The sequence below is a fragment of the Dipodomys merriami genome, unplaced genomic scaffold (genome assembly GCF_024711535.1).
Source record: "Dipodomys merriami isolate MVZ:Mamm:240054 unplaced genomic scaffold, mDipMer1.0.p SCAF_125, whole genome shotgun sequence".
NCBI lineage: Eukaryota > Metazoa > Chordata > Mammalia > Rodentia > Heteromyidae > Dipodomys > Dipodomys merriami.
In genome coordinates this window covers 1,027,200-1,048,491 of record NW_027202549.1, presented here as the reverse complement: position 1 = coordinate 1,048,491, position 21,292 = coordinate 1,027,200, and the positions used below count along the sequence as shown (strand labels likewise).

Sequence of the window (21,292 nt, the reverse complement as noted above, 5' to 3'; positions counted from 1 at the left end):
CTTTGGAGGGATGACAGCAAAGAGGTGCCTTCGCTCACCAGGAATTAGTTCATTCATTCACTACACTCAATGTGCCAGTCCTGGGGCTTGAACTCAGGGCCTAGGCACTGTCCCTGAGCTTTTCACTGCAAGCTGGCCCTCTACCACCTGAGCCACAGCTCCATTTCAGGATTTGGGCTGGTTCATTGGAGATCAGAGTTTCATAGACTTTCCTGCCCCAGGCTGGCTTTGAACCTTGATCCTCAGATCTCAGTCTCCCAAATAGCTAGGCTGACAGGTGTGAGCCACCGGCACAGGATCTGGGAAGAAAGTTGCGTGTTTAACGTTATTCCCTCGAGTGGAATAATGGAGAGCAGGTGTGGCTTGAGGTAGGAAATCCCAGTAGACAAGGATTTCAGATTCTGGGAGGGGGTAACAAAGAGGGGAGTGGGGGGGGAGGGGACCATCAGCTGTCAGAGGACTGGAGGGGGGGGGCACACAGGAGTGGAGGAGAAGTTAAGAACATGTGTCATGAGCTGCGAGCCTTGCTCAAGTTCTCTGGTGGCGATGGGGCAGCAATGGCTGGAGCAGCAGCAGCAATGGCTGGAGCACAGGTCAGCTCAGAAACATCTCCCAAGCCCAGGGGCCCAAGGGTGCACCAAGAAGAAGCCGTGAGATCAAGAGCGCCACCTGGACCGCGGCAGTGGCTCACTGATGCACGTGCCCGCCATGTGCAGGAAGTCCTGGCCACATCCCTGCGCTGATTGATTGACAGGCAACAGCATCCTCCCCCTCCCCCCACTGGTGCCTGGTTTTGGAAAACCACTGATTTCCCCCACACACACACCCCCACTCTGGTGGCAGACCATGAAAGCACCCCCAAGTACCCTCCCTCCTCTCCTACCCCCCCCCCCACCTTAGGTTTGGGCATCTTGTTAACCCAGCCTCTGATTAAGCCTTTGTGATTTGAGAATATATGGAAAAAGTTAGAGGATAATGCCCAGGCCCTGTGTTCAAGTTCCTGTACTGGAACAAAACAACAATAACAAAAACAAGTAATTAAAAAAAGAGCAAAAACTATCCGTGACAAGCCTCCCTGCACAGATATTAGGAACTGTCCCTGACACACAGGATATGGGATGTGTTTATTATCAAATGTAGCCCCAGGAACCAGGTGCTGGTGGCTCACCCCTGTCATCTTAGCTACTCAGGAGGCTGAGATCTGGAGGATCGTGGTTCAAAGCCAGCCTGGGCAGGAAAAGTCCATGAGACTCTTATCTCCAATGAACCACCAGAAAATTGGAAGTGGGGCTGTGGCTCAAGTGGTAGAGCACTCGCCTTGAGCTGAAGAGCTAAGGGACAGTGCCTAGGCCCTGAGTTCAAGCCCCATACTGGAACCAAAACAAACAAACAAAAAGCTTAAGAATCTGGACAGAGCTCAGTGTCACCTTTTCTTCTAAGGTGTTTGTTGCTATTGCTGCTGGAGTTTGTTTGTTGTTGTTGTTGTTGTTGTTTTTGCCAGTCCTGGGGCTTGAACTCAGGGCCTGGGCACTGTCCCTGAGCTGCTTTTGCTCAAGGCTAGCATTCTACTTGTAGACCCACAGCATCACTTCCGGCTTTTTCTGTGTATGTGGTGCTGAAGACTCAAACCCAAGGCCTCAGGCATGCAAGGCAAGCACTCTACCACTGAGCCACCTTCTCAGCCGCGCCCCCCCCCCCCAGCCCTTCTTCTAAGTTTTTTGTTTTTTGTTTTTTTGTCGGTCGTGGGGCTTGAACTCTGGGCCTGGGCGCTGTCCCTCAGCTCTTCAGCTCAAGGCGAGCGCTCTACCACTTGAGCTACAGCGCCACTTCCGGTTTTCTGGTGGTTTATTGGAGATAGGAGTCTCACGGTCTCTCCTGCCCGGGCTGGCTTTGAACCGCGATCCTCAGATCTCAGCCTCCTGAGTAGCTAGGATTACAGGCGTGAGCCACTGGCACCCGGCTTCTTCTAAGTTTTAATAGGAGCATAAACAGCTTCCTTAGCTAAATGGCGACCTAGTTTTTCCACAGAGAGTATTTTCTGTTAGCAGACACTTAGGAGTGAGCAGACTTCACAACACACAGGGCACTTGGGCAAACATTTATTCAGTTCCCATCTGAAATCTCTAGTCCCCAACTGTTGCCCACAACTTGAGGGTCCCCCTGGAATGCGACTGTGAGGAACACCCTGGAAATGGAGGTGCCACCTTGGCTTGGCACAGGAGGCCTCTGGGTCAGCCACTCTGCTCCCCCAGCTGGATGCGCTCTGGGACACAGGGGAACTTCTGTTAGTCCCGGACACGGTGCCAGGTGGGCAAGCACCGGACTTGGCACCCTGGCAGAAGCTGGCCACGGCGCCTTCTTTTCTTTCTCTCTCTCAGAGCCATACCTAGCTGGCTGCGATCAGAGCCCAGGGATCTCGCGCTGTCCACTGCGGCTGCTCCACGGCGGGGCAGCCCATTGGAAGAAGAATATTGAGAAGGGAAGGGAGTTGGGAGGAAGGCCGAGCGGGAGCGTGGGAGCCGCACAACACGTCATGGAGCTACCACGATGGCCAGGTGCAGCATGAGGCACAGGCTGAAAAGCAGGGGGGCAACTGCGCCCCAACACGAAGCATGACTCACTTGCCTGATGAGCCAGTTCTTATAAAAACTGACCTCTGTGTAGACGCCAGGGTAGCCCCTGCGCCCGCAGCCGATACCCCAGCTCACAATGCCCACCTGTATCCACGTGTCATTGAATTCACACACCAGCGGTCCTCCGGAATCTCCCTGGAGGAAAAGAGGAAGAAAGAAATGGCAAGGGACGATGACCAGGGGCCTGTCATCCTAGCTACTCAGGAGGCTGAGATCTGGAGGATCGCAGTTTAAAGCCAGCTCGGGCAGGGAAGGCCATGAGACTCTTATTTCCAATGACCCACCCGAAAACCAGAAGTGGCGCTGGGGCTCAAGCAATAGAGCCCTTGCCTTAAGCTGAAGAGCTGAGGGACAGCGCCCAGGCCCAGAGTTCAAGTCCCACGACCGACAAAAAATAAAATCAAATAAAAATAAAAGAGTATGAAGGGGCCCAGGAACTGACCTTACAGGAGTCACTTCCTTTGTCACTGTAGGCACAGACCGTCCCTTTCTTGATCACATTGATACTGCTTAACATTATTCTCTTGAGTATTTCGTTACATTCCTTATAATGAAGAATCTTCAGCTGGGCTTCGTGGAGCTTATTTGGTAGTGAGTCATCTCTGTCTACAGAGAGATCATTCCAGAGTAAGTGTGATGTGTGGAAGCAGGCCAGGGCAGACGGAAGTTGCCAGAACTTCCTTTGGGTCTTAATAAAGCGTGTTTCTCCCTTAGATTTCCCCCATTTGACACTAGAGGGGATGGTAGCTTAGTTCTGACATCTACGTAGGGGGATGTTCAAAGCTAAACCAACACGGGAGCTGGGTGCTTGTGGCTCACGTACACCTGTCATCCTAGTTACTCAGGAGGCTGAGATCTGAGGATCGGCAGTTCAAAGCCAGCCTGGGCAGAAAAGTCTGTCAGAAAGAAAGAAAGAAAAAGAAAAACTACAAGTAGAGCTGTGGCTCAAGTGCTAGAGTGCTAGCTTTGAAGCCTTGAGCAAAAAAGCAGCTGAGGAACAGGTGCCCAGGCCCGGAGTTCAAGCCCCAGGACCAGCACACACACACAAAGAGTTAATAGATAATAAATAATCAACCCTAAACCAAGGCAATCAAATCAAACATTTGCTATTCTAGCTATTATTCACAGTTAAGTAGTACAAGCCTGTCCAGGAAAAGAGTGTCTTTACTATCTAGGGCTAGATCACAGGTCTCTGACAGGAAAAGATTTACAGGTACCAAATCCAGCCTTTTCCCCCCAGCCATCTCGCCCCCTCCCTGGATGCCCCCTCTCCCCCCTGCCCTGGAGAGTTTTCTGGACTCTTCTCACATATAGGAAGCCCTGTATCTACCAAGGCAGTTGTAACCAAGGAGGGACAACTTTAACTTGATATACGGCAAATCGTGCCAGAGCTAAAAACCCACTCTGGAGAGAATTCATCATGCCTGGCTCTAAGTCCAGAAAACCAATAGAAATTCATCAACAGTTGCTAAATTATTTGTGTATGTGTGTGCACATGCCTACAAATACATGTACACACACACACACACACACACCAGTCCTGGGTCTTGAACTCAGGACCTGGACACTGATCCCTGAGCTTTCTTTGCTCAAAGCTCTGCTCTACCACTTGAACAGCAGCTCCACTTTCAGCTTTTTGGTGGTTTGTTAGAGATAAGAGTCTCACAGACTTTCTTGCCTGAGCTGGCTTTGAACCACAACCCTCAACCTCAGCCTCCTGAGTAGCTTAGGATGACAGGTGTGAGCCACTGGTACCCAGCCTAAATTATTCTTTTGACAGCGTCTTCTATCCTCTCTCTCTTATACATATGTAAGAAAGAAAGAAAAAAAAAACTGGCTCAGTGGTAGAGTGCTCGCCTAGCATGCATGAAGCCCCGGGTTCCATTCCTCAGTACCACATATACAGAAAAAGCCAGAAGTGGTGCTGTGGCTTAAGTGGTAGAGCGCTGGCCTTGAGCAAAAGAAACTCAAGGATGGCGCCCAGGCCCTGAGTTCAAGCCCCAGGACCAGCAAAATAAACAAATAAATCCGATGGCTGGAGTCTCACCGGATTCCTTTAGTTTGCCCCATCCAGTCACCCAGCACCGAGTTCCAGTCTGGACGGAGAAGGCTCTCTCAGGCAGACACACTGGCTGGATGTGGGAAGAGTAGTTCACGGGGAAAGCCAGCAAAGCCAGGGCGATGTCGTGGGACATGGTTCCCATAGGAGAATAATCCTGGTGGATAACGATATCTTGGACTGGGATCACAGCAGCTGTGGCAGATTTGTGTTCCAAATCGATATCGCCCAGCTTCACGATGTATTCCAGATGGCTGTGGAGAGACTTATCTTCAAAAGTTCTACACGTTACCCTTTCCAAAGTCCACGTGCTTCAAAGCCGGCCTTCTATCTTCTTGTGCGAGCGGTCAGCCATGTGCCTCCCACCAAATCATGCCCCTTCCAGAACCCTTCCTCCACCCCCTACGCCCCACCTCCCACCCATTCCGAGATAACTGCCCATTTGCTTTCTAAATCTGGTCCCTAGTTCACTTATTCCCCCATCCCATCCCACCCCCCAAAAACACTCAGGTCTCACTCAAGACTGAATAAAAACCCAGGGATGAGCTGGGTGCCAGTGGCTCACGCTTGTCATCCTAGCCACTCAGGAGGCTGAGATCTGAGGATCGTGGTTCAAAGCCAGCCCGGGCAGGAAAGTCTGTGAGACTCTAATCTCCAATGAACCGCAAGAAAACCGGAAGAAGCTGTGGCTCAACGTGGTAGAGCACTTGCCTTGAGCTGAAGAGCTCAGAGACAGCGCCCAGGCCCAGAGTTCACGACCGACTGGGGGGAAGGAGGGGACAACCTGGGATTGTCACTCCTTATTTTCAAGTGAAAAAGAAAACTTTTTAAAGAGGATAGCCCACTGTTTTGATGGGAGGGAGGGGGTGCTAGATCTGGAACCCCCACACACTCACCCATATATACAGTGGGCAGCCGTCAGCACCCACCGATTGGCAATGAGCGTGCCCCCGCAGACATGAACGTCGCTGATCTGCAGGCTCACCTGCCACGGCCACTTCCGCTCAGCCGCTGGCCTTCCGCCAGTTATCCTGGTCATTCGATGGCCGCACACTGGTGGGGGTCAGTGAAGGGAAGGGCCTGAAGGCAAAGCTGGGGGGAGGTGTACCCCAGCTTTCCACCCAGATCCTCAGAACCCACAGACTGCCCCCCCTCCCCAGGGCAGGTTTGGATTCTGATTTCTTAGGGACTAACTGTGCCCTCTCAGATCTCAAGGGTAAATTATGCCAGGTGCCAGTGGCTCACGCCTGTCATCCTAGCTATGCAGGAGGCTGAGATCTGAGGATCAAGGTTCAAAGCCAGCCCGGGCAGGAAATTCCGTGACTTTTTTTGATCAGTCTTGGAACTTGAACTCTAGGCCTGGGTACTGTCCTGCAGCTCTTCAGCTCAAAGTGAGCGCTCTAACACTTGAGCCACAGTACCACTTCTGGTTTTCTGGTGGTTCATTGGAGAGAAAAGTCTCATGGCCTTTCTTGCCCGAGCCGGCTTTGAACCACGATCCTCAGATCTCAGCCTCCTGAATGGCTAGGATGACAAGCATGAGCCACTGGCACCCAGCCTCCATGACATTCTTAATTTCTAAAAACTACTAAAAAGCCAGAAGTGGAGATGTGGCTTAAGTGGCAGAGTGCTAGTCTTGAGGAGGGAAAAAGGGGAGAGGGGCTGGGAAGGTGGCTCAGTGGTAGAGTGCTCGCTCTCTTAGCATGCATGAAGCCCTGGGTTCGATTCCTCAGTACCACACACACAGAAAAAAGCCAGAAGTGGTGCTGTGGCTCAAGTGGTAGAGGCCCAGCCTTGAGCAAAAAAGAAGCTCAGGGCCCTGAGTTCAAGCCCTGGGACTGGCAAAAATAATAATCATCTTAAAAAAGGATCAGGGACAAACCCAAGGCTCTGAGTTCAAGTCCTAGGGCTGACAACCAACAAAAGAAAGGAAGGGAAAGAGGAAGAGAGAAAGGGAGGGAGGGAGGGAGGAAAGAAGAGGAAGGCAGGCAGAGCTCAGGAACCTAGTTCAAGTGCCCAGGTGCCTAGTTCAAGTCCCAGGACTGATACACACACACACACACGTGCACAGTGTAGGCTGGGTCCACCTCAGTACCCTCCAACAACCCCACACCCCAGAATGGTGACCACCACCCCCAAGATGGGTCTCAACCCCCCATCCCCCCACCCCCACCCCTCTACCTCCCCATCCCCTACCCCATCCCCCCAACCCCTCATCCTCACCCCACCCCATCCCCACCCCCTACCCATCCCCCCACCCTCCCACCCCATCCCCTACCCCATTCCCCTACCCCCTCATCCCCCCACCCATCCCCTACCCCATCCCCCCATCCCCCCACCCCCTCATCCTCACCCCATCCCACCACCCCCGCTCCTCCACCTCCCTATCCCCACACTCCCACCCCACCCCCTACCCCATCCCCCACCCCCCATCCTCACCCCATCCCCTACTCCATCCCACCCCAACCCCTCAGCCTCACCCCATCCCCATCCCCACCCCCCACCCCATCCCCCACCCCCTCAGCCTCACCCCATCCCCACCCCATCCCCCACCCCCTCATCCTCACCCCATCCCCACCCCCCACCCCATCCCCCACCCCCTCAGCCTCACCCCATCCCCACCCCCACCCCATCCCCCACCCCCTCAGCCTCACCCCATCCCCACCCCCACCCCATCCCCCACCCCCTCAGCCTCACTCCATCCCCATCCCCACCCCCCCCACCCCATCCCCCACCCCCTCATCCTCACCCCACCCCATCCCCACCCCCACCCCATCCCCCACCCCCTCAGCCTCACCCCATCCCCATCCCCCACCCCCTCATCCTCACCCCACCCCATCCCCACCCCCACCCCATCCCCCACCCCCTCAGCCTCACCCCATCCCCATCCCCCACCCCCTCATCCTCACCCCACCCCATCCCCACCCCCACCCCATCCCCCACCCCCTCAGCCTCACTCCATCCCCATCCCCACCCCCCACCCCATCCCCCACCCCCTCAGCCTCACTCCATCCCCATCCCCACCCCCCACCCCATCCCCCACCCCCTCAGCCTCACCCCATCCCCACCCCCCACCCCATCCCCACCCCCACCCCACCCCCCACCCCATCCCCCACCCCCTCAGCCTCACCCCATCCCCATCCCCACCCCCACCCCATCCCCCACCCCCTCAGCCTCACTCCATCCCCATCCCCACCCCCCACCCCATCCCCCACCCCCTCAGCCTCACCCCATCCCCACCCCCCACCCCCACCCCCACCCCACCCCATCCCCCACCCCCTCAGCCTCACCCCATCCCCACCCCCACCCCATCCCCCACCCCCTCAGCCTCACCCCATCCCCACCCCCACCCCATCCCCCACCCCCTCAGCCTCACCCCATCCCCATCCCCACCCCATCCCCCACCCCCTCAGCCTCACCCCATCCCCATCCCCCACCCCCATCCCCACCCCCACCCCACCCCCCACCCCATCCCCATCCCCCACCCCCTCATCCTCACCCCACCCCATCCCCACCCCCCACCCCATCCCCATCCCCACCCCCACCCCATCCCCCACCCCCTCAGCCTCACTCCATCCCCACCCCCACCCCATCCCCCACCCCCTCAGCCTCACCCCATCCCCATCCCCCACCCCCATCCCCACCCCCACCCCACCCCCCACCCCATCCCCATCCCCCACCCCCTCATCCTCACCCCACCCCATCCCCACCCCCCACCCCATCCCCCACCCCCTCAGCCTCACCCCATCCCCACCCCCCACCCCACCCCCTCAGCCTCACCCCACCCCACGGACAGGGCCGTGGCCCTCCCCCACCCCAGGAAACCTCACTTGGCGCCTTGGGCACCCCGGCGGCCTGGCTCCACCATGGGGGCTCGGGGGACCCGGAGGGCCCCAGGAGGCCGGAGAGGTGCCGGAGGCGGGGCCGGGGGGCTCCCGGGGACCCCGGCTCCGGCTCCGAACAGAGCAGCAGCAGCATCAGGAGCAGCAGGGGCCCGGCCAGGAGAGCCAGGGCCCACGACGACGACGACGACGACGCCATGGCGACGGCGCCAGACCCCCACGTGCGTCCCACGTGCGTGCGTGCGCATGCGCACAACGACTCCATGGCGAGGGCGCCGGCGTCCCGCGTGCGCATGCGCATGCGCGTGGGGTTCTGCAGGGGCAACGGGCTCTGCGGGAGGCGGGGGGGGGGGAAAGGGGGAGGAGGGAGGGAAGGGGGAGGAGCTCTGCCCGGCTGGACCTCGGCAGGGCTCCCCTGTCAACCCTGCTCATCCAGGAGCTCTGGATGAGATCTGGAGGGTCGTGGTTCGAAACCAGCCTCCAGGAACCACCACGAAACAAAAAGCCGGAAGCGGAGTCGTGACTCAAGAGGTAGAGCACCCACCTTGAATGATGGGTAGGTGTGGGGGGGGAAGGTCAGGGGTCAGCAAGAGAGACAGGGGGGGAGAGGGGGGAGAGGGAGAGGGGGGAGAGAGATGCAGGGCCACAGGCACTCTCTCTCTTGGTGGTGGTTGATTTTTACATGCTGGTGGTGCTCTAACCAGTTGAGCCACACCTCCACCTCTGAGTTCTTTTTGCCTTTCTGTCCGTCCTGGGGCTTGAATTCTGGGCCTGGGCGCTGCCCCTCAGCTCTTCAGCTCAAGGCCAGAGCTCTACCACTGGAGCCACAGCACCACTTCCAGTTTTCTGGTGGTTTATTAGAGATCAGAGTCTTCATGGCCTTTCCTTACCCGGGCTGGGTTTGAACCGTGATCCTCCAGATCGCAGCCTCCTGAGTAGCTGGGGTGCCAGGCGTGAGCCCCTGGGCGCCTGCCTGGCGGAGAATGATTTCTGGATGTGTCTTTTAAGTATGGAACCCTGCACGGATTTGTGCGTCGTCCTGAAAATTCCTTCTTAAAATACGAGAAGCCTTGGGCCGTAAAAGAGTGGCCAATGTGACTATGATTAAGTTTTTGGGGTTTGTGTTTTTTTTTTTTTCATCAAAAGACGCCATAGGATTGGAGGTGTGGCTCAAGTGATAGGACACCAGTCAAGCAAGCTGAGAAGACCATGAAGCTCTGAGTTCAAACCCCAGTACCATCAAAAGTAATAATAATGGCCAGGTGTGGTGGCTCATGCCTGTCATCCTAGCTACTCGGGAGGCTGAGATCTGAGGATCACGGTTCAAAGCCAGCCCAAGCAGGAAAGTCTGTGAGACTATCACCAATAACCACTCAGAAAACCAGAAGTGGCGCTGTGGCTCAGGTGGTAAACAGCCTTGAGTGAAAATTGTGTGTGTGTGTGTGTGTGTGTGTGTGTGTGTGTGTGTGTGTAATACAGGGGCTTGAACTCAGGGCCAGTGTGATGTCCCTTAGTTTTTTTGCTCAAGGCTGGTACTCTTATCATTTGAGCCACAACCTCCCTCTTTGGGGGCGGGGGTGGGGGGTGAGGGGGGTGGGGGGGTGATTAATTGGAGATAAGAGTCTCAAAGAATTTCCTGCCCCAGCTGGCTTCAAACCATGATCCTCAGATCTCTGCTGCTTAAGTAGCTAGGCTGACAGGTTTGAGCCACCGGTACCCAGTGGAACACACTTTTAAGGATCTCCAGAAAGTTCTCCCTGAAGAAGTTAACATCTGGAACTAGATCAAACTTGGTCCTGCTGTCTATTTAGCGAAGTATGTTTTTTTACAAGGAAAATTTGCAACCAATTTCATGATAGAGGACACTAACTTTGATGTTATTCCCCTGAAAGAATTCTGTTTTTCTCCTTAGTAGGCCTGAAGTCAAAAAAGCAAGCAAGCAAGCAAGAGAGGGAGGGAAGAATAAAAGTGCCAGGTATCACGGTGTATGTCTGTAGTCCAGTACTCGAGAGGCTGAGATAGGAGGCTTCTTGGAGACCAGTCTGAGCAACATAGCCAGATCTTTTTTTTTCAATTTCTATTATAGGTTTAGACTTCATCAGTAAAAGTTTTAGAGGAATTTGTTTGTTTTTCTTAGTATATAAGAAACTACATAACAATCTTATCTCTTAGGGCTCAAAGCCTAAAATATTTACCATCTAACCCTTTACCATTACCCTCTCAACAACAAAAAACAATGAAGATTGGAGTCACATTGGTGGTTCACACCTGTCATCCTAGTTACTCAGGAAGCTGAGATCTAAGGATCTCTGTTCAAAGACTATCTGGCCAGGAAAGTCCAAATGGTGTTGATTTCCAATTAACCAACAAAAAGACAGAAGTGGAACCATGGTTCAAATAATAGAGCACCAGCCTTGAGTGAAAAAGCCAAGGGATCTAGTCTCTAGCCCTAGTCCCAATACCAGTACACACACACACACACACACACACACACACACACACACACACACACACACACACACACACAACACGAACACGGGCTTACCAGTTTGAATCCCTGTTTTCAGTTCTTCGGAATATATGCCTCGGAGTGGAACTTTTGGATCATCTGGTAATTCTATGTTTTAATTTCTCCGGGAACTGCCTGCAATCTCTTCCATAGTCAGTGTCATTTTACATTCCCATAAGCAAGACAGAGCTTTCCGATTTCTTCATGTCCACACCAACACTTGTTATTTATTTATTTTTTAATGTGGCATACAGGGTTGGGTGTTATAGCTTATTATGTCTCCAGTTCCAGTTACTCAGGAGGCAGAAATCAAGAGGACTGAGGTTCCAGATCATCTTGGGCATAAATAAATAAATAAATTAGCAAGACCTCCCATCTTAACCAATAGCTAGGCATGCTAAAAATGTACGCCTGTAATTTCAGCTACTCCAAAGGTATAACTAGGAAGTTTACAACCTTAGCCATCCTGGGTAAAAAAAATGTGCAAGACCTTTCCCCCCAAAATAACTAAAGCAAAAAAGACAGGGAGAGCATGGTTCAAGTGGTAGAGTGGCTATATAAGAAGTAAGGCCCTAGCTGGGCGTTGGTGGCTCACGCTTCTCATCCTAGCTACTCAGGAGGCTGAGATCTAGAGGATCATGATTCAAAGCCAGCAGGGCAGTAAAGGCAGTGAGACTCTTATTTCCAATGAATCACCAGAAAACCGGAAGTGGCGCTGTGGCTCAAGTGGTAGAGCGTTTGTCTTGAGCTAAAGAGCTGAGGGACAGTGCCCAGGTCTAGAGTTCAAGCCCCATGACCCACCAAAATAAAAAAAAAAAAAGAAGGCCCTAAATTCAACTCCTAGTACCATCCCTTCTGAAAATGTGGCATAAAAATTTCTCTGCCACTTGAACCACACTTTCACTTCCAGCCTTTTTCTGCTTACCTGGAGATAAGAGTCTTACAGACTTTTCCCGCCTGGGTTGTCTTTGAACTGTGATCTTCAAATCTCAGCCTCCTAAGTAGTTGGGATTACAGACATGAGCCACCAGTGTCCACTAAAACTCTTCATTGTTGGGAAGTTGCCCCCCACCCCCCGCTCCCCAGGGCAGGTTTGGATTCTGATTTCTTAGGGACTAACTGTGCCCTCTCAGATCTCAAGGGTAAATTATGCCAGGCGCCAGTGGCTCATGCCTGTCATCCTAGCTGCTCAGGAGGCTGAGATTTGAGGATCAAGGTTCAAAACCAGCCCAGGCAGGAAAGTCCGTGACATTTTTTTGGGGGGGTCGGTCTTGGGACTTGAACTCTGGGCCTGGGCGCTGTCCTTCAGCTCTTCAGCTCAAGGCTAGCGCTCTACCACTTGAGCCACAGCGCCACTTCTGGCTTTTTTCTTTTTGCATATGTGGTGCTGAGGAATCGAACCCAGGGCCTCATGCATGCAAGACAAGTGCTCTACCACTGAGCCACCTTCCCAGCCTCCCTTAGCTCCTTTCCTTTGGGAATTATAATTCCTTTCAGTTAGATATTTTATTTTCTTCCTTTCCATTTCTTTCCTTTCCTTTCTTTTCCTTCCCTTTCTCCTCCTTCTCTTTCCCCTCCCTTCCCTCATTCCTTCTGTCTTCCCTCCTTCCCTCCTTCCTTTTGCTTTCTTCCTTCTTTCCCACCCTCCCTTCCCTCCTTCCCTACCTTTCTTCTTTCCTTCCTTCTCCTCTTCCTCCTCCTTCTAGTGGCACTAGGGTTTGAACTTAGGATCTCCTTATTAATTTAGCCACACCTCCTGCCTTAAAATTTTCTTACTATGCTGTTTTTAATTTAAAAAAAAAAAAGCCAAGCCGGGCGCTGGTGGCTCACGCCTGTAATCCTAGCTACTCAGGAGGCTGAGATCTGAGGATCGCGGTTCAAAGCCAGCCCGGGCAGGAGAGACCGTGAGACTCCTATCTCCAATAAAACCACCAGAAAACCGGAAGTGGTGCTGTAGCTCAAGTGGTAGAGCGCTCGCCTTGAGCTGAAGAGCTAAGGGACAACGCCCAGGCCCAGAGTTCAAGCCCCACGACCGACAAAAAAAAAAAAAAAAAAAAAAAAAAAAGCCAGGGGCTGATGGCTCCCGCCTGTAATGCTAGCTATTTAGGAGGCTGAGATCTGAGGATCATGGTTCAAAGCCAGCCCCAGCAGGAAAGTCTGTGAGAGTCTCATCTCTAACCACTAAAATGATCATAGTGGAGCTTGAGAGTGCTCGCCTTGAGCATAAAAGCCCCAGAACTGGCACACACACAGACAAAATATTTTTGTGCATCAATTCCATCCTTCCTTGTATTTTACTTATACTTTGGTTCAGATTTTCTATTTGGCTTCTTCCACCCCCAACTGAGAACTGTTTGTTGTACCCTTCACAGTTGTGGTTTGAATGCTGGGCAATGTGTGTGTATGTGTGTGTGTATATGTGTGTGCGTGTTTTCTTAAGTAGGTCTACGAGGATATAATTCACATATCACACAGTCCGCTCATTTCAAGCGCACATTCCAATGGTTTGGGTGTGTTCACAGAGTTATGCAACTATCACCACAATAACTTTTAGAACATGTTCATCACCCAAGAAAGAAACTTTATAACCATTAGCAGTCGGTCTCATTTCTCTCATGCTTCACCCCAGCTCTTAACCTACCATCCCTTCCTCCTGAAAATGTCCTTCCTTCCTTTCTTCCTTCCTCCCTCCCTCCCTCATTCCTTTTCTTTGTTTTTTTTTTTTGGTGTGTGTGTGTGTGTGTGTGTGTGTGTGTGTGTGTGTGTGTGTGTGTGTGTGTGTGTGTGTTTTAAGTCAGAGATCAGGACTCCAACTTGCTACCAGACCCTTTCACTCATTGGCTGGTGTTCTACCAACTGAGCCACACCTCCAATCAATCCTTCTTCCTTTTTTCCTTCCTTCATTCCAGTACTGGAACTTGAATTCTAATTTCCTTCATCTGCATGTGGCTATGCAGTTTAACAATATCATTCATTAAAAAAACTGGTGCCAGAGGCTCAAGCCTGTCTTCCTAGCTACTCAGGAGGCTAAGATCTGAGGATCGAGATTCAAAGACAGCCCAGACAGGAGTCAAAGAGACTCTTATCTCCAGTGAACCACCAGAAAACTGGAAGTAGCACAGTGGCTCAAGTGGTAGAGTGCTAGCCTTGAGCTGAAGAGCTCAGGGACAGCGTCCAGGCCCTGAGTTCAAACCTTGTAACAGACACACACACACACACACACACACACACACACACACACACACACACACACACAATCTAAGGGACAGTGGCCAGGCTCCTGAGTTCTGGCTCCATCACAAAAATAAAAACCAAATAAAAATAAATAAAAAATTCAAGAACAGAAGGCAATCTGAAATTTTAGTTTCTTTGGTTAAAAAAAATCTATAATTTCCTTGAAATAATTTCATAATTATAACTGCAGGGTTGATGTCATTTGAAGTAAAGATGTTTTATCTGATCTTTTGGGTTGCAGAATTTCAACATAAATGGAACTAATAGCCGGGTGCCAGTGGTTCATGCCTATACCTGTAGCTACTCAGGAGGCTGAGATCTGAGGATCACAGTTCAAAGCCAACCCAGACAGGAAAGTCCATGAGACTCTCACCTCCATGAACCATCAGAAAACTGGAATTGGAGCTGTGGCTCAAAGTGGTAGAGTGCTAGCCTTGAGAAAGCTCAAGACAGCCCAAACCCTGAGTTCAAGTCTTATATTAATATACAACAGATTCATCAAAACTCTTACATAAATGCTAGGAGGTTGCATGGAAAAAGTGAGCCCCTGACAATTTAATTCATTGGAGATAATTTTCTCAGCTACTTCTAGGCAATAATGCTTGCTTTCCATTATATTTGGGTAGAAAGTATTTAGTTGAGTAGCTGAACCAGCCTTGGGGGGCAGGAGTGGATGAAAAGGTGAGAAACAGAAATTCTTGATTAAAACTGTAGACTTCATTCGGGAACACAAAACCTTCACAAGTCATCTCTTGGACTTTGAGCCACATAACTTTCCTTAAAAAGTATGCATTTCTCCCACAAAATTTTGCTGTGGATTGTGTTTATTGAGAAGTGAGCTGGACAACTATGAGGAGGTTTATTTGATGGCATACTGTACTGGAAATCTGAAGACCGGCAGTGGGTTTAAATTTCAACCGTGTGTGTGTGTGTGTGTGTGTGTGTGTGTGTGTGTGTGTTACCAGGCTTTGAACTTCCAGCCTCCTGTTTGCTAGGCTCTCTTAAGCCATAGCCCTCTTCCTATCCGTCTAGTTCCTGGGGTTTAAACTCAAGAGTCAGGGGGCCTGAGCATTTGTCCCTTTAGCTCCTTTCACTCAAGGCTCGTGCTGTACCATTTGAGTCACAGCCCCACTTCCTGCTTTGGGGTGGATAATGTGGAGGTAAGAATCATGGACTTCCCTTCCCCAGGCTGGCTTCAAACCAGGATCCTCAGATCTCAGCCCCCCAGCAGCTAGGATGCCTGGTAGGTGTGCGCCACCAGTGCCCAGCTCACTCCGCCTGTAAGAGGGCCTTCCAGCAGGTCCCACTCCCCCAAGACAGGGAAGAACCCATGGCCGAGGGCAGCGCTGGCATCTCTGGAAGAAGACGCTCTTGGATGGCTGTGTCTTCTGACCTGGACCGCCTTCATCTGTTGGAAATCCCGCTCTGACTTGAGGGCGCCGTTCTGGAGGAGTCAGGGGCCTCCCCAAGTCAGTCCCAGAGAGGCCCAGCCATGACTGGCTCGACGGCGACCACACCGGAAGTGCGGCCCGACAACCGGAAGTCGGGGGTCTCCGTCAGGGATGGTTACCTGACAGGGGCCATTCGCTCCGGTGATGGCTTTTTTTAGTCCTTCTTCTCTCCTCTGGCTTCTCCCCCCGGTGTGGAAACGATAGAAAAGACATCTGTCCACTCAGGTAAGGAATCTGCTGTTGCTGCAGGTGCGGCCCGTTTCCCGCCTGCTCCCCCCATGGGCCTTAAGTCCCACCCATCGCCTACGTAGAGCCTAAGCCACGCCCACCGCCACGTGGAGCCGAAGCCACGCCCACCGCCACGTGGAGCCGAAGCCCCTCCCGTCACCCACGTGGTACGCTCGCCCCGCCCATCGCCTACGCCGAAGCTCCACTCACTGCTCACGTGGAGCTGAAACCCCGCCCATCACGTACGCAGAGCCAGAGCCCCGCCCACCTCGGCGTGGCGCCAAAGCCCAGGGCTGAGGAAGCAGGTGTCATGGCCGCCCATGGCGACGCTTCCCTGGGCCTGCTGGCCGGGCTGCTGCTCTTCCTACAGCCCAGACTTAGCCAGGTGTCCTCGGGGAGTGGCGAGGAGGACCTTCCACCTACAGGGGCGCCAAGCTCCCCACTGATCCCCCAGTTTGAGGCTGTTCAAACACCACCCCAGCTATCCTCCTTTCCCACAGGTGACTCGTGGGGTGTCAGGCGAGGGTTGAGGCGGCCAGGTGGGACCTGGGGCCACCTGCGAGGCTGGGGAACAGCTCCCAGTGTGTGTGTGCAAGGGAGACAGCAGAGTCAAGCTTGGGGTTCAAGAGAACACGGCCAACTTCTTGAATGTCCTTAGGGCACAAGAAAGCCTTAGGCCTTGATGATTTGTGCATGTGTGTGTGTGTGTGTGTGTGTGTGGTGTGGATGTTCTGGGGCTTGAATTCAGGGACTGGTCTCTGTCGCTTATCCCTTAGCTTTGCTTTTCTTTTTCTTGCTCAAGGTTGGCTCTCTCCCACTTGACCCCACAGCTCCACTTCTGTCTCCCCCCCCCTTTTATCACTGGAGATAAAGTGTCTCTTGGAAATTTCCTGCCCCTGGGGCTGGCCTCCAACCTTGATCCTCAGGTCTCAGCCTCTCCTGAGTAGCTAGGGTTGGAGATGGGAGCCAAGGGCACCCCTCATACCTGATTCTCTTTACTGTCTTCTCCCAGCATGTGGCCGCCCCCTCCAGAAGATTGTAGGAGGAATGGACGCGGAAGAGGGCAAGTGGCCCTGGCAGGTGAGCGTGCAGATCAGAAACACGCATGTGTGCGGAGGGTCTCTCATCACCGCCCAGTGGGTGCTCACCGCAGCCCACTGTATTTTCAGGTAAGGGCTGGGCAGGTAGACAAGGGAGGGCTGGGGAGGTGTGCCCCACCCTTCTCCATTTACGATCGAGAGTACCATTGGCCTGGCAAGTTGGCAAATGAACCAACAAGAGAAGGGACCTAGAGGATTCTGGTCATCTTGTTACTAGAAATCTTTAGGGGGTACAGGCAACATTTTTGGAGAGATCAAGGAGGGCTTTTGAGGTAGCTGGTGCCTATAATCCTTAGCTACTCAGGAGGCTGAGATTGGAGGATCGCAGGTTCAAAACCAGCCTGGGCAGGAAAGTAAGTGATACTTTCTCTCTCTCTCTTTTATGCCAGTCTTGGGACTTGAACTCAGAACCTGGGCACTGTCCCTGAGCTTCTTTTGCTCAAGGCTAGCACTCTACCCCTTGAGCCACAGCCCCACTTCCAGCTTTTTCTGTGTCTGTGGTACTGAGGAATCGAACCCAGGGCTGCATGCATGCCAAGCAAGCACTCTACCACTGAGCCACCTTCCCAGCCCATCTTATCTCCAGTTAACCAGTAAAAAAAAAAAAAAAAAAAAAATCCAGAAGTGGAGGTGGGTCTCAAATGGTAGCGCTTCAGTCTTGAGTGAAAAAAGCAAAGGAACAGAGCCAAAGCCCTGAGTTAAAATCCTGGTAATGGCATGCGCGCGCGCGCACACACACACACACACACACACACACACACACACACACACACAAATATATAAATAAGAGAGCTTCTAGTTAGAGGTGGGGCAGCTAGCATGCAGAGGAAAGCTGGAGCCACATTGGGGAAACATCCAAAATGGTGGAAAGGGCCTAGGCATGAGTGGAAGGGACATTGTCCTCTTTCTTACAGCCAGTTCCAGTACACGGTCAAGATGGGAGATCGGAGTATTTATCCAACGAAAAGGAGTATGGTGGTTCCCATTCACCGAATCATTATCCATCCTCACTTCTCCACGACCTCAAGCGTTATAAACGACCTGGCCCTCCTCCATCTCCTCTACCCCGTGAACTTTTCCACCACCATCTACCCGATCTGTGTCCCTGAAGAAGCTTTTAGGGTGGAAGCTGGGACGAGGTGTTGGGTGACCGGATGGGGCAAAACCAGAGAAGGTGGTAAGATTTCCAGGGCTGCCTGAAGGAGAAGCAGCTGGAATCCTGGAGTAGCTACGAAGGCTGATGGGGTGGGACGGAGGGAGACGGAGGGGGAGGGAGGCTGGACAGGTGTGGGTGAAAAGGAAGCAAATTAGCTGCAGTCAGAGTCCTGATTCCTGGCTGACTTGCCACACACACACACACACACACACACACACACACACACACACACACACACACACACACACACACACACACACCGAAACTGAGTTGAGATGTTTGCTTTCAGCACAAATAGTCGATGGGGGAAATGGAATTGTTTCCGCCAGGAAGAAGAAATGAGTCTTCTTTGGACTCACTTGTGTGAAGTGTCCTGGACTGGTGTGGGTATTGTTATTCTGTTGGTTGGTTTTCTTTTTTGTGTGTGTTAGTCGTGGGACTTGAACTCAGGGCCTGGGCGCTGTCCCTGAGCTCTTTTGCTCAAGGCTAGGGCTCTACTACTTGGAGCCACAGCGCCACTTCCAGTTTTCCGGTGTTTCACTGGTGATAAGAGTCTCATGGACTTTCTTGCCCGGGCTGGCTTTGAACCAGGATCCTCAAATCTTAGCTAGGATTATACAGGCTTGAGTCACCGTCACCCAGCTCCCTTTCCCTCTTCGGAAATAATTCTTTTTCCTATCTTTCACCTTTTCCCCTCTGTCAGCCTCTTAACCCTGTCTTACCCATGTCAACTTTGGGCTTTGGATTTTAGCTGTATGGAGTGGAAACCAAATTCTCTGGTCCGCCGTCTTTGAAGGGGCGTGGCTTTGGGAGGTGGAGCTTGCAGCCCACCTGGGCAGATCCACCCACCCTGTTCATCCTCTTCCTGCATGATTGACAGGACCTCGGTCAGAAGTCCTCCAGGAGGTGGACCAGGAACTGATTCATTACGAGGAATGTAACCGGATGATGCAGAAGGCCTTGTCATCTCAGAAAACACTAGTCATGAAAGGCATGCTTTGTGGCTATTTGGAAACTATGGATTCTTGTCAGGTGAGCTCTCTCTTAGTCTCATGTGACCACCTCCTCCATCACCTCTTGCTTGATGATTTGGGGGAGAAACCTTCCTAGTTCCCCTGAGTTGGTTTAGTCTACTTGCCTGTGTGTGTGTGTGTGTGTGTGTGTGTGTGTGTGTGTGTGTTTGTGTGTGTGTGTGTGTGTGTGTGTGTGTGTGTGTGTGTCCTGGGGCTTGAATTCAGGGCTTGGGCACTGTCCCTAGGCTGCTTTTTGCTCTACCACCTGAGCCACAGCTCCACTTCCAGCTTCTCTTTGGTTATTTTCGTGGCAATAAAAGCCTCACAGACTTTTCTGCCCGGGGCTGGCTTCAGATCCTCAGATCTCAGCCTCCTGAGTGGCTTGGATGACATGCATGAGCCATGCCATGGGCCTGTGGCTGGTTCTCCTGTTCAAAGAAGCCTTGGGTGGGCAGGGCGGGGCCTCCGGGTCCCCTTCCTAACATTTGTTTGTTTCCTCCTCTTTTCCTCCAGGGTGACTCTGGGGGCCCCATGTCTTGTGAGTTAAATAAAACGTGGCTGCAGGTGGGAATCGTGAGCTGGGGTGTGGGCTGTGCCAGGAAAGGCCACCCCGGAGTGTACACCGATCTTGGCTTCTATAGCAAATGGGTAAAAGCGGTGGTGAACCTGGCTACCTGTCTTCATCCAATGCTTTTCTTCCTCTTGCTCCTGCTGCTTCTGATTCTGTGACATCTGGGAACCTCTGGACCTCTCCAGCCTCACTCCCATTCGGTGTCTGAGTCTCCCGCTCGGCCTTCCTCCCAACTCCCTTCCCTTCTCAATATTCTTCTTCCAATGGGCTGCCCCGCCGTGGAGCAGCCGCAGTGGACAGCGCAATACCCCTGGGCTCTGATCGAAGCCAGCTAGGTATGGCTCTGAGAGAGAGAAAGAAAAGAAGGCACCGTGGCCAGCTTCTGCCAGGGTGCCAAGTCCGGTGCTTGCCCACCTGGCACCGTGTCCTGGACTAATGGAAGTTCCTCGGTATCCCGGAGTGCATCCAGCTGGGGGGAGCAGAATGGAGCTGACCCAGAGGCCTCCTGTGCCAAGCCAAGGTGGCACCTCCATTTCCCAGGTGTCCCTGTGGTCACGTTCCAGGGGGACCCTCAAGTTGGGTGCATGCAGTTCAGGACGAGAGATATCAGATGGGAACTGAATAAATGCCTGCTGAGGGCCCTGTAATGTTTCTTTTTCTTTCTTTCTTGTTTTTCTCTTTTTGTCCATCGTGGGACTTGAACTCAGGGCCTGGGCGCTGTCCCTGAGCTCTTTTGCTCAAGTCTAGTGCACTACCACTTCCAGTTTTCAGGTGGTTCATTAGAGGTGAGAGTCTCATGGACTTTCCTGCCCAGGCTGGCTTTGAACTGCGATCCTCAGATCTCAGCCTCCTGAGTAGCTAGGGTGACAGGCTTGAGCCACGAGTGCCCGGCTACCCCCTCTTTAACCAAGGCCCCATCTCCAGTGAGGATGAGCATTTGTAGCAGTGTGCTGAAGATCCCACAAGAGATAGTAAAGTAGAACTTTGAATCCAGAAGCCTGGACTAAAGGCCACAGCTACTTGGCCCAGGGGTGCACACAGTAGACAAAGAAATGGACAGATTTCTGGAACCCCCAGCAACTGGGCTGTAACTAGGACTGTGAACTCAGAGCATTCCCCTCCCTCCTGGCTTAAGTCTCTGCCAGGCCTAGTATCAGGGGTTCACCCAGGAGCTGGTCCTCTCCCTCCCCCCCCCCACATTCCCCCCCTGGCACCTAGCCAAGCCGTCACTCCCATGAGGTCAGCCAGAGCTGGCGATTTCGGGGAAATACCAGCTCCTTATTAAAAACAGGCGGTGGTCAGGCCCCCACTGCTTTCCCAGTAGAAGTAGAAGCTGGAGTGTTTTGTTCCAAGAGGAACAAGAGCTCGCAGGCAGGGCCCCAGCACGGGGACCAGGATGGGAGGCACAAGCTACATTATTCCAGAACTGCAGGAAGCCACAGAGGGCAACCCCCAAACCCTCAGACCCCAGCAAGTGAGGCTGGTCCCCCATCCAC

General features: G+C 52.9%; 2 protein-coding genes across 5 annotated transcripts; one reads left to right on the top strand and one right to left on the bottom strand.

Moving 5' to 3' along the window:
* Positions 1–2,092: 2,092 nt before the first annotated feature.
* LOC138823928 (serine protease 44-like) lies at positions 2,093–8,681 on the bottom strand. Of its 3 annotated transcripts, XM_070017433.1 has the most exons (6): positions 8,523–8,681; positions 5,589–5,745; positions 4,681–4,946; positions 3,076–3,239; positions 2,718–2,768; positions 2,093–2,593 (listed from the first exon to the last, which is right to left on the bottom strand). In XM_070017433.1, the coding sequence occupies exons 1-6, from the start codon at positions 8,668–8,670 to the stop codon at positions 2,540–2,542; spliced, it is 840 nt and encodes a 279-aa protein (XP_069873534.1). In that variant the 5' UTR covers positions 8,671–8,681; the 3' UTR covers positions 2,093–2,539. The 3 variants fall into 3 exon arrangements, with proteins under 3 accessions (XP_069873534.1, XP_069873532.1, XP_069873533.1); XM_070017431.1 differs by having other exon boundaries at positions 2,093–2,768; XM_070017432.1 differs by having other exon boundaries at positions 2,093–2,768; positions 5,622–5,745.
* A 215-nt stretch (positions 8,682–8,896) lies between these two features.
* On the top strand, positions 8,897–20,432 carry LOC138823927 (serine protease 42-like). 2 transcript variants are annotated; one of them, XM_070017430.1, is made up of 5 exons: positions 8,897–9,090; positions 16,969–17,125; positions 17,971–18,233; positions 19,093–19,244; positions 19,739–20,432. In XM_070017430.1, the coding sequence occupies exons 1-5, from the start codon at positions 9,084–9,086 to the stop codon at positions 19,952–19,954; spliced, it is 795 nt and encodes a 264-aa protein (XP_069873531.1). In that variant the 5' UTR covers positions 8,897–9,083; the 3' UTR covers positions 19,955–20,432. The 2 variants fall into 2 exon arrangements, with proteins under 2 accessions (XP_069873531.1, XP_069873530.1); XM_070017429.1 differs by lacking the exon at positions 8,897–9,090 and adding an exon at positions 16,245–16,456.
* Positions 20,433–21,292: the final 860 nt, after the last annotated feature.